The 11,904-nt window shown below is 54.1% G+C and overlaps 1 protein-coding gene across 1 annotated transcript; it reads left to right on the top strand.

Annotated features, from left to right (window-relative positions):
- The first annotated feature begins 585 nt into the window (after positions 1–585).
- On the top strand, positions 586–10,909 carry AP2S1 (adaptor related protein complex 2 subunit sigma 1). Its single transcript, XM_081274462.1, has 5 exons — positions 586–745; positions 4,363–4,512; positions 9,757–9,870; positions 10,421–10,480; positions 10,585–10,909. The coding sequence occupies exons 1-5, from the start codon at positions 743–745 to the stop codon at positions 10,684–10,686; spliced, it is 429 nt and encodes a 142-aa protein (XP_081130588.1). The 5' UTR covers positions 586–742; the 3' UTR covers positions 10,687–10,909.
- Positions 10,910–11,904: the final 995 nt, after the last annotated feature.

The following is an 11,904-nucleotide window of genomic DNA, read 5'->3' on the forward strand; positions in this document are numbered from 1 at the left end:
CACACAGCCTAGACAAGCAATGACCAGGTCTGCACAATTCTGACTTTCAAATTCAGCCACCACCGCCCCCCCCCCCGGTATTGGGTATTGAATTCGGGCCCCACACCTGTCAAATTCAAGCTTTAGAGTCAGGGAAATTGTGCTTACCTGTCTCCTGCAAGGAAACAACGTTGGTTGCATTTTTTTTCAGTGCGGGGACGAACCCAGCGCCTCCCGCCTGCTAAGCACAGGCTCCACTGCAGGGCTACACCCCCAGGCTCACTGTATTTGAAACAGCGCAGTGGATGAGCATGAAAAGACAGTTACACGTCTAGGTCACCCAGGCGGTCTCCTCTTCCCAACCCGCTGTCTTCCCCTGGGTGGGGGTTTGGGAAGGAGGCGACCAGAACTACATTTCCCTACAACTCCCTTCGCTGGCTGTCAAGCATCTCGGGAATTGTAGTCCTTCAAAGACACCTTCGCCCACAACTCCCGGCATGCATTTGGAGTCCGGATTCTTTGATAGGAAAGGGGCGGTCGCTGAGCATGCTGGGAAGTGGGCCCGAGCCTCTCCCGTGGTTGGTCGCCCGGAGGAGCCAGGTCGTTCGTGAAACTACAACTCCCAGCGGGCTGTGCGCGAGAGGGCAGGCGGGTTCTTTCTGCCGGAAGTCCGCTCCAGCTGTGGGCCCCTTAACTGCAGCCAGAGCCGTAGCCCCCCAGTTGCCGCGGGACCAGGGCCGCTGGGGTCCGGACAGGGGTCGCTATGGTAACGGGGGCGCGCCTCGCCGGGGGGCGGACGGAGGGAGGGTCCGCGTGCACACAGCCGAGGCTTGGATCGGCGCTGACAAGTGCCACCCTGCCGCGGATGGTCTGGATCCGACGTGGGCTCTGGGGCTGGGAAGGAGGGAACAGGGCCATGGTTCGCGCTCGGGTGTGCGATGGGGTCTCCAGGCAAGGGACATTGAGGAAGGGGTGTCCAGAGAGCAGACTTGCGCATACGGGAGACACTGAAAGTTGTTGGGCGCTTTTGAAACAGGAGAGGCAGCTGGCGAGGCACGGTCTCGGGAGTGGAGAGGAGACGTTGAAGGAGGACTGGAGACTCCGGACAGGGAGGGAGACCTGCCCGACGGTGGGGCAGGAGGGGTCTCCGGAGGCAGGCGGGGTCTCCGGAGGTTGGAACAGGAGCAGGACACTCTGAGGAGAGAGAAGCTCAAGGGGAAGAGAGTGGGCACTGGAGGCCGGAAGTGGGCACCTGTAGGGAGTCAGAAAAGTGTGCTGCGAAGGGAGGGGGTGGAGGTAGGGAGTGGATGCTAGAAACGAATGGGGAGGGCTGCAGAGGTCTTGGGGTAGGGAGGAGGCTTGCAAGAGGCGGCCCTTGGGGCAAGGACTGAGCATTGGATTTAGGGGGTACTTCTGTCCCCCAGGTTGGGGCTTGGGAACTCAGGTTTCTTTGGTCAGGGAATCAGGAAGGGAGATGGATGGAGGAGAATGTCAGGACAGTGGGTGAGTTTTCCAAAGACAGGGTCTTGGAAACAAGATGTGACTTTGGAACAAGGGATGAGGCTCTGGAGTTGGAGAAAGGATATCTCCAATGAAAGACTCACTGAGACTTGAGAGAGGGGACTGAAAGTGAAAAACTGGAGATCAGGGGGATGGGGGATGGGGACTGGAAACAGGGCAAGGTTGGGAGGCATCAGAGGGGACAACAACAGATGAGGATGGATGAGGGTCCTGGAGGGAATGGCCCTCGCGGGGTGGATTCCTGGATGTGGAGAGAATCTCACTGGAAGGTGAAACAGGAAGTATTCAGGGGACTTGGGAATAAGAAGCAGAGCTCTCAATTCTAGGCTTGCTTCTAGCTCCCCTTCCCATGTGACCCTTCTGTCCCTGGCTTTGCCCCAGGCTGTGGCTCCCTGCTATGCCCATCCATGCCACTTCCTTTCCTGCACTGGACCCTGGCCCTATTAGGAAGTGGGTTTCCCTGGCTCAGCAGAAGGAGTTCTTGGAAGGAGAGTGTAATATCCTCTTCCTGTCCAGCCTGGTGGGCTGGAGGTGGGGTAGAGTGTGTGAAGGCCTAGGAAGGGTTAGGAGCTCCTACAAGTTGGGATAAGGAGGTTCAGAGCAAGGTCTTTGAACTCCAAATCGGCTTTCTGGCTGTGAGACTTACTTTCTCTGAACCTGTTTTTCTCATCTGAAAAATGGGCAAGAGCATGCCAATCTCAGACAGAACTTGGCCCAAAGCCAGCCTTCCTAGATAGGTGAGTTTGGGTCAGGGTTTTCTCAAAGTCAAATACCAGCACAGTATAATGCTACTAAGCCATAGTGTTTATATGACACTTAGTATATGTTATGTGCTCTACTCTACCCTTTATATTTACCCATGTGTTGGTCTTTGGAGGAGGTACTCTCATTAAGTTCATTATACAGAAAGGGAAGCTGAGGCTCAGAGAGGTTAACTGATCTGCCATGGACACACAGCCAGTAATTGATAGTGCCAGGCATTAAAGCCTGAACTCATTTTATTTTTTTATTTTTTTAGTTGTTGATAAAGCTTTATTTATTTATATGTAGTGCTGAGAATCGAAGCCAGTGCCTTATACGTGCCAGGCAAGTGTGCTACCGCTGAGCCCCAGCCCCAGCTCCAAAGCCTGAACTCTTGATCGAATACTTCAGTCATAATGACAACTAATTTGTGTGTGTATGTGTGTGTGTGCATGTGTATGTGTGTGTGTGAGCTCAGCGTGTAAAGGCTGAGCCCTTCTGACTTAACTGTGGTTTTCACAGTAGCCCAAGATGATTCACCTGTCTTTTCAGAATTTTAATAGCAAACTTCTTAGAACCGATGACAGAGAACATGGAGCACGGAACTCGAGACGCTGCTCTGGTGCTTCTTGTGTATTGTTTACTGATCACATTAACCGAGGCACTGAGCAGTTAAGCCACTTCCGAAGTGACTTTGCAGGACTGGACTTGTAGCTCAGTGGAGAGCGCTTGCCTGCATGTGCAAGGGCCTGGGCACTGTCCTCAGCACTGCAGAAGGGAGGGAGGGAGGGAAACAGAGCGCTGGTGCATGCTACGACCTGGACGGACCTGAAGACATGACTCTAAGTGAAGGAAGCCAGTTAAAAAGGCCACATCTATGTGATCCCACTACTGTGAAATGTCTAGAATAGGCAAATCCACAGGGGAAGAGGTAGACTCGTTGCCAGGGGCTGAGGGGAGGAAGAGTTGAGGCTAATGGGTAGGAGGTTTTTTGGGGATGGTAAGAATATTCTAGAATTAGTGGTGATATTTGTGCAACTGTGACTATTCTAAGAGAATATCCTAGAAAAACCACTGAACTGTCTACTGTATAAGAGAGGGAATTTGCTGGGCGTGGTGGCCGTGCCTATAATCCCAGCAGCTCAGGAGGCCAAGTCAGGAGGATTGCAAGTTCAAATCCAGACTCAGCAACTTAGTGAGGCCCTAAGCAACTCTGTAAGACTCTGTCTCTAAATAAAATATAAAAGACTGCTGGTGGGCTCAGGTTGTAGCTCAGTGGTAGAGCGCTCTCCTTGCATGTGGAAGGCACTGGGTTCGATCCTCAGCACCACATAAAAATAAAATAAAGGTATTGTGCCCATCTACAACTAAAAAAATATATAAAAAAAAAAAGAGGGCTGGGGATGTAGGTGAGTGGTTAAGTGCTCCTGAGTTCAATGCCCAGTATCCTGCCCCACTCCCGAAAAAAGAGGGTGAATTTCGTGATATGTGAATAATAATTCACATCACAATTTTAAGAAGTCATCCAAAAGAAAAAGAAGTGGGGGCTGGGGTCATGGCTCAGTGGTAGAACACTCGCCTAGCACGTGTGAAGCCTTCAGTTCGATCCCCAGCACCACATAAAAATAAATATATAAAATAAAGATTTTGTGTCCATCTGCAACTAAAAAATGTTATAAAAAAAAAAAAAAAGAAAGAAAAGAAATGGAAGTGGAAAGCCAGGGCTCAGGCTGAAGAATTGAGATGCAAACCTTCATTGAGGGCCTCCTGCTTACCAGCCTCCAAACTAGGTTTATAAGCTTATGAACCTCCAGAAACCTGATAAAACACCCTCTTCTTGGAACTTGTTTTGCCGGCGGGGAAACAGACTGTGAGAGGCAGACAAGAAGCCATGGAGCCTGGGACTTGGGGCCCTGGGGCTGGCTCAGAGTTGGCCACTGCTGGAAGGCGGGCTGGAGGGACCTGGGACAGAGCGTAGGGACAGCGAGGCCTGTGTGGGCTCTAGGGAGCAGCTGGGGCCCTGCACCCTATCTCCCTGCAGGGACGGGTGGGGCAGTGGCCTCTAGCCCAGGCCACCTCCCTGCCTCTCTCACTTCCTCCTCTTCCTCCCGCTGCCCCCAGATCCGATTCATCCTCATCCAGAACCGCGCAGGCAAGACGCGCCTGGCCAAGTGGTACATGCAGTTTGATGACGATGAGAAGCAGAAGCTGATTGAGGAGGTGCACGCCGTGGTCACCGTCCGAGACGCCAAACACACCAACTTTGTGGAGGTGACAGATGCCCCTCAGTGCCTCCCACACCCCCTGCCTCCTTGTGACCTCCTCTGGCCTCCTGCCCAACTTCTAGCTCAAATGACCCTTTGACTGACCCACCTTCTCCTGTCTTCCCTCAGCTGACTTTACCTTCCTTCCTGTATTTGGTATTTTTTTCTTTTTTCTTTCTTTCTGTATTTTTTGTTTTTTGGTACCAAGAATTGATCCTAGGGTCGCTTAACCACTGAGCCACATCCCCAGCCCTTTTTTATACTTTATTTAGAGACAGGGTCTTGCTGAGTTGCTTAGGGCCTCTCTCAGTTGCTAAGGCTGGCCTCCAACTTGTGAACCTCCTGCCTCAGCCTCCTGAGCCACTGGGATTACAGGCATGTGCTACCACACTGGGCTTTGGTACCTTTCAAAATTACAAAGATGGAGATTACCACAGTGAAAGAGAGGAGTAGATTGAAGATCCATAAACCTACTTCTAGATCTTATCAGCATTTATATTTATCTTTCCTTCTACCTTACTTATTTACTTTATTGTCAAAGAGGTTAGTTTGTGTTCTTTGCTGCTGCTGAGACTGGAACCCAGCGTCTCAGGCATGCTAGGCAAGTGCTCGGCCACTAAGCTACCCTTCAGCCCTTCATTTCCCTTTGTAAAACTCACTATAGGAATGTTCATTCACACAGAAGTAGAGAGGATAGGATAAAGAGTGTCATTTGCTGTAGTGTTTTAAATTAAATTACAGATGTCATCATACTTCTTCTCCAAATATTTTTGGGATGTAGCTTAGAAAATAAAAACATTTCCCTACATCATCACAATACTGTTATCAGACCCGACCAAATCAAATTGGTAATACTGCCTTTTTCTTTTCTTTTTTTTTTTTTTCATGTGGTATGGAAGATTAAACCCAGGAGTGCTCTCCCACTGAACCTCATCCCCAGCCCTATTTTGTATTTTATTTAGAGACAAGGTCTCCCCAAGTTGCTTAGCGCCTCATCGTTGCTGAGGCTGGCTTTGAACTCGCAATTCTCCTATTTTAGCCTCCTGAGCCTCTGGGATTACAGGTGTGCATCACCGTGCCGAGCCTTTTTATTTTTTATTTTGAGACAAAGTCTTGCTAAGTTGTTTCGGGCCTTGCTAAGTTGCTGAGGCTGACTTCAAACTTGCAATCCTCCTGCCTCTGCCTCCCAAATCACTGAGATTACAGGCATGTGCCACTATACCTGGCTGTTGGTCTGTTGTAATCTTTGAGTCTTCACCTTTTATTCCCATGACATTCACCTGCTCAAGACAGCAGCCTGGGGCTGGCCTGTAGCTTAGTGGTGGACACTTGCCTAGCGTGAGGAGGTCCTCGAGTCACTCCCAGCACTTCACAGAAAAAGAGGTGGGACCCATTGTCCTGAAGAATCCAACAGACATTTACCACAGGCCTACTGTGTGCCAGGCACTGTTCTTGGTCCTAGGGTCCCACAGAGATTGTCGCAGACACCCATTTCTGCCTTGGAGAACCCTGTGCTTGTTGGTGGGAGCCGGTCTTGGCTATGGTGGTCAGGTGACCGTGAATGGCAGCAGAAACAATTAGCAGCTGACTTGAGGGCAGAGTGCTGGGTGACACTGGAGGAGAGACTGCAGTTTTCTGTGTCTTTTTTCTGGAAAGCATGGTAAAAGGTGACATTAGAGCCAAGACCCAAAGGAGTCGAAAAAGTCCAGTGAGAGGAACATTCCAGGCTGAGGGAACAGCAAGTACTAAGGCCCTGAGGCAGGAACACATGGAGGGCGTTCCAGGGCCTGGCAGGGAGGAGGGCGGGAGCCGGTGAGGATAAAGGTAGCCCAGGTGCTGGGCCTCAGGGGCCTCCTGGGAGACTCAGAAAAATGGAGCACAGGAGCATTTTGAGCCCAGGAGGGACATGGACCCGCCTTAGACCTCTGGGATCCGCTGTAGGGAACAAGAGCAGAAGCAGGGGCCTGCTCCGGGGGTGACCGCAGTGGTCCAGGGACATCTACTGGTGACAGAGCCACCATGGAAGTGATGGGGTGGCCAGACATGGGCGTGCAGTGCAGGGGAGAGACCAGGCTGAGGGCTGGGGTCTGGGCCTGAGCCCCAGGCAGGTGGCCTGCCGTTTTCTGAGATGTGCTGAGTCTGGCTGAGCAGGTGGAGGTGTTGGGAAGGTCAGTCCAAGGTGTCTGCCCCTGCCCCAGGGAGGCCGTGGGGGAGGGAAACGTGCAGGTCACGGAGCAGCGGCGACCTGGGAAATGTGGGGAACCAAGCCAAGGACTCGGAGTGGCCGTGAGAAGAGAGAACCAGGGGGCACGGGGGCCACGGCTGGAGGCAGAAGGCGGAGGAAAGCTGCTGTGTTCTGGAGACTGGCAGCTGGGGGCAGAAGAGTGTGCAGGAGGAGGGTGGGACTGGCCTCTGAGGGTGGCCAGCCAAAGTCACAGTGGCCTCACCCAGAGCTGGCCATTGGGATCGTGGGCGAGAAGAGGAAAGGGGAGCTGGGGTGCCAGGAGTGCCCTGCAGCACCCAGTGCGCCCTGAGCGCTGGCTTGATACACTTGTGCGGGTCTGGAAGCGGGTCCGTGGGGCCTGGGGAGACGGGGCAGCAGTGGGTCAGCGGGGAGTGAGACGGCCCGGCCGCAGGTCTTGGGTCCCCCTGGACCCAGGCTCACCGTGCGGTCCTCACTGGCAGCACTGCTGTGTCCCACCTGGGGCCGGCCAGCGCTCGCCACCTTCGGGGCAGTAACTGACAGCCTTGTGCTGCTTCCTGGGTCTCAGGCCTGTCTCCAGGTGGTGGCCATCCGAGTGGGCAGGGCTGGCTGGGGGGACCTGGCTGGGGTGCCTGGCCAGCCAGAGGAGGCAGGGCTTTCTGGAGGAAGGGGTGGGTGGGGGCAGAGGTCGTTCGTTGATCCAATGCTGAAACACAGGAGTATCAGGCAGAATGAATGTCACATTACACGTCCCTTATGATATAGCGGCCACCAGGGCCTGGGATCTGTGAGGGAGAAACAGGGAGGGGAAGCGGGAGACCCAGGCAGCTTCCCTGGCCACGGTCACAAATCGCCTCAAACACAGTAGCGTGAACCTCTGGGGCCAAGAGGGAATCCATTTCCTTGGCTTTTCTAGCGCCAGCAGCCGCCTGCCAGCCCAGGACTCCGGCCTCCTCCTGCAGCACCAGGGCGGCAGCTTCCATCTCTCTGGCTCTCACTGCCCCCCCCCATTTCCTATATAAGGACCCCTGCAATGACATCGTCCCATCCAAATAGTTGGGGACCATCTCCCCATTTCTTTCTTTTTCGTTTTGGTACTGGGGAGTGAACCCAGGGACACTCAACCACTGAGCCACATCCCCAGGCCCCGCCTTTTTGCCATTGTAGATGGACGGCATGCCTTTATTTAGTTTATTTATTTTTTTAATGTGGTGCTGAGAAGCGAACCCCAGAGCCCCACTTGCTAGGCTCAGCCCCAGCCCAGCCCTCAAACTTCTTAATCACATCTGCCAAGTCCCTCTCACCACGCAGGGCCACACAGTCACAGGCTCCAGAGATCAGGAGATGAGTGTCTTCAGTGGCCATCATTCAGTTTGCTGTAGCATCGGTGCGGTGGTGTCAGCCCTGGGTGGGGTGGTGCTGGGGACACAGAGCGACATGCCCAGCTTCCCACCTAGGCTCAGAGTGCCATCTGGGGACAGACTCATCCCAGACAGAGACGACCTGGAACAGGACAGGGTGGGTGTGGGCAGTGCCAACATTGTTCAGAGGGGACTCCTGCCCCCGCCTTCAGACAGAGGTTCCTGGGGAAGAGAGTGAGGTAGGGGTAGGCCCCAAGAAGAGCAGCTGAGGGGCCGGGGCCAGGGCCAGGAGTGGAAGAGCGCGGACAGTAGCAGAGCCCTGATCGGCAGCCCTGACCAGATAACGCGTCCCTGGGTCCCTGGGTTATGTGTGGCAACACTGCACAAAGTCATCTCATAGAAATTAACAAAGGGTAAGCCAAAGTGAAAACTTCAGAGGCTAATATTGGCACCTACAGTGGCCACCAGATGGCGCCACACACACATCCCAGAGAGCTGGAACTTCAGATTTTGGCTAATCCCAATTTAGTACCCCAGAGGGTGTGTCCATATCTAAATGTCAATTTGTTAGTGTCCCTCTGCCTTTATGTGTGTGTGTGTGTGTGTGTGTGTGTGTGTGTGTGTACACGCGCTGGGGATGGAATGCAGGCCTGTGCTAGGCATTCACTCTACCACCAGCCCCAGCCCCAGCCCCTATCAATCTCTTTACCTGTGCATGTAAAACTAGTCTCCTTCCCTGGTCCAGCAGCTATTCACGGGTGGTGTGGATGTGTTTATTGTGTTATTATTCTCATGTTTACATATTTCAATTGAGCATCCCTTATCCGAAAATCCAAAATGTGAAAAAAAAATTTTTTTTCTTTGAGAGAGTCTTACTGTCTCACAGTCCTACTGTCTTCCTGCTGCCCTGGTGGTCTTGGACTCCTGGGCACAAGCCGTACTCCTGCCTCAGCCTCCCGAGGGGCTGGCACTGTAGCCATGTGCTATCCCACCCGGCTCAAATCTGAAACCTTTTGGGTGCTGACCTGAGTTTTCAGATTTTGGAGAATTTTGGGCTTTCAGATGAGGTATATCGAACCAGTAAAGTCTGTGCAAATATTCCAAAATCTGAAAGACTCTGAAGTCTGAAACCCTTGTGGTCCTAAGCATATGGGCTCAGTTCAGTGAGCACAGGGCCCTGGTTGTCCTGGTTACCGTGGTGACCTCTGCACTGCCCACTGTAAGCCTGGCACACAATAGGCCCAGGAATTATTTGTAGAATGACTGATGGAATTAATCCATCTATGGACTTCAACCTCCAGAGGTGACAGCGGTGAGGCTGGGTGGATTCCACTGGACAGTCCAGGCTCCCTCTCAGCCCTGAGCCCCCTCTGCCTTCGGTGCCACTGCCCATCCCGCAGGTCTCAAATTTGATGCCCTCCTTCAGGAAGCCTCGCTGGCTCCCAGGCTCTATAAAGGGTTAGGTCCCCACTGGGGCTGCCTGACCTGCTGCCAGGGCATGAGTCTCCCTCCCCTGGACTGTGAGCCCTGGGAGGGCAGAACTGGGGTATCCCGCTCACCGCTGGGCCCCCAGCACAGGCCAGGCACAGAGCTGGGCCTCAGAGACCACAGAGTGGTGGCTCATGCCCACTCTGCCGGCACATTGGTCCTGGGCCTGCCCCATCACTGACAGCCCCTCTATCCACAGTTCCGGAACTTTAAGATCATCTACCGACGCTACGCTGGCCTGTACTTCTGCATCTGTGTGGACGTCAATGACAACAACCTGGCCTATCTGGAGGCCATCCACAACTTTGTGGAGGTGAGTGGAGCGGGGCCTGGGGGCCGGGCTCTCTTCTCCTCCCCATCTCTGCTGCTTCTGAAGAGCCCCTTCTTCCTCTGCCTTCCCACCGTCCAGCTCGGTCTCGTCTCTTTCTTCCTGTGCCTCAGGCTAGCCCTTCTGCCACCTTTTTCTGTTGTCACCCAGGGATCTTGTCACTCTTCCTCATCCTCCGTCTCTAATAACATCCCCGTCTCTGTCTCCCTCCCTGGATTTTTGTATCTTTCTCCCTCCCTTTTCCTCAGTGTCTCTCTTGCTTTTGTGCCATTTATTTTTATTTTTCTGATCCTGGGGATTGAACCCAGGTGCTTTACCTACGTCCCCAGTTCTTTTTTATGTATTGAGACAGGGTCTGGCCAAGTTGCTGAGGCTGGCCTTGAACTTGCGATCCTCCTGCCTCAGCCTCCCAGTGGCTGGGATGACAGGCGTGTACCACTGTGCCTGGCTTTTCCGTCTCTTTCTGATGCCTTTGCTCCTGTCTCTGCGTGTCCCCCCTCCCTGCCCGTCGGTTACCACTTTTCTTCTCGCCCAGGTCTTGAACGAGTACTTCCACAATGTCTGTGAACTGGACCTGGTGTTCAACTTCTACAAGGTAAGCTCCTGGCACAGGCGGGGAGGGGCGTGTGTGGCCTGGAGCCCTCAGCCACCAGGGCCCCTGATGCCCACTTCCTCTGCCCCGGGCCCTCCTTCACACAGGTCTACACGGTCGTGGACGAGATGTTCCTGGCCGGCGAAATCCGCGAGACCAGCCAGACGAAGGTGCTGAAGCAGCTGCTGATGCTGCAGTCCTTGGAGTGAGGCCACCCGCCGCCACCTCGGACTCACTCAGCCCCCTCCCTCAGCCGCCCTGGAGGAAGGGACCCAGCTGGGTCTGGGCCACAAGGGAGGAGACTGTACCCCACTGCCTCTGGGCCCAGCTGTGGGCGGAGGCCACCTTCAGTGTCCCGAGTAACCTTGCTGTTGTCGTGTGACGCCATGAGTGTGCGTGTGGAGCCCCCAATAAACCCGTGGTCCTGCCTGGCCTCGCATCCTCCAGCCCCTGCCTCATCCCAGGGACCCTCAGGACACCTGCCCTCCATCCATCAATGAGTCAGTCAGCAAGCACCACTGCTGTGCTGGAGGAGGTGGGGGTCAATGGGTGTCAGCTCTGTGGCCACCAACAAAGGGTTCCCAAGACACGGGCGGGATGGGTTTAGACAGTGAGACTCCGAGGCCCCTGAGTGCACCAAGCATCTGGGCACTGATCCAGTCGCCTTCCTCATCCTCACAGGATTCAGAGGAAACAGCTGCCGGGCGCAGTGGTGCCCACCTGTAATCCTAGAAGCTGGGGAGGCTGAGGCAGGAGGATTGCAAGTTCAAAGCCAGCCCCAGCAACAGCAAGGCCCTAAGCAACTGTAAATAAAATACAAAACAGGGTTGGGGATGTGGCTGAGTGGCCCTGAGTTCAATCTCCGTTAACAAACAAACACAAAAAAAAACAAGAAGAAGCCACTCTTGTCCCCATTTTTCAGGTGAGATCACTGAGCCCTGAAAAGTTAAAATCCTTGGCCACGTTCACAGCTGAGCAGGGCGGAGCTGCGGAGGCTGGTTCCCAGACGCTGGTTCACCAAGGCCCTGGGGTTGCCGGAGACGCACACACTCCGCTTAGGACTTTGCGTTTCTCAGCAGCAGCCCTGTTGGCAGTTGAGCCAGGACAGTCCTTCACTGTGAGATGGCCCCAGGTCTGGCTTCCACCCACCTGCCCAAAGTGGCCCTCTGGGGTTGTGGTGCGCCCCGCGTGGCCTCGGAGCGGAGTGTGAGGGAGGCTGGCAGCACCTGTGATGGAGCCGCTGGGCAAAGCGAGGACAGCCCTAGGCGAGTCTGCTCTCCTCACATGTCCCACTGCAGGGGACAGGGCTCCCAGCAGTGCCACTCTGCAGCTGTGTGGCCTTTAGGTGGGTCACTTAGCTTCTCTCACCTCAGTTTCTTCATCTGGAAAGTGAATTGGTGATGGTTTTTTATCTCACCCTCGGCTTT

This window comes from Spermophilus citellus (genome assembly GCF_964194105.1).
Source record: "Spermophilus citellus genome assembly, chromosome: 18".
Classification (NCBI taxonomy): domain Eukaryota; kingdom Metazoa; phylum Chordata; class Mammalia; order Rodentia; family Sciuridae; genus Spermophilus; species Spermophilus citellus.

Coding starts and splice junctions, on each gene's coding strand:
- AP2S1 (XM_081274462.1), top strand. Junction 4,513..9,756: donor AACACACCAACTTTGTGGAG/GTGACAGATGCC, acceptor CTCTATCCACAG/TTCCGGAACTTTAAGATCAT. Junction 9,871..10,420: donor CCATCCACAACTTTGTGGAG/GTGAGTGGAGCG, acceptor CTTCTCGCCCAG/GTCTTGAACGAGTACTTCCA.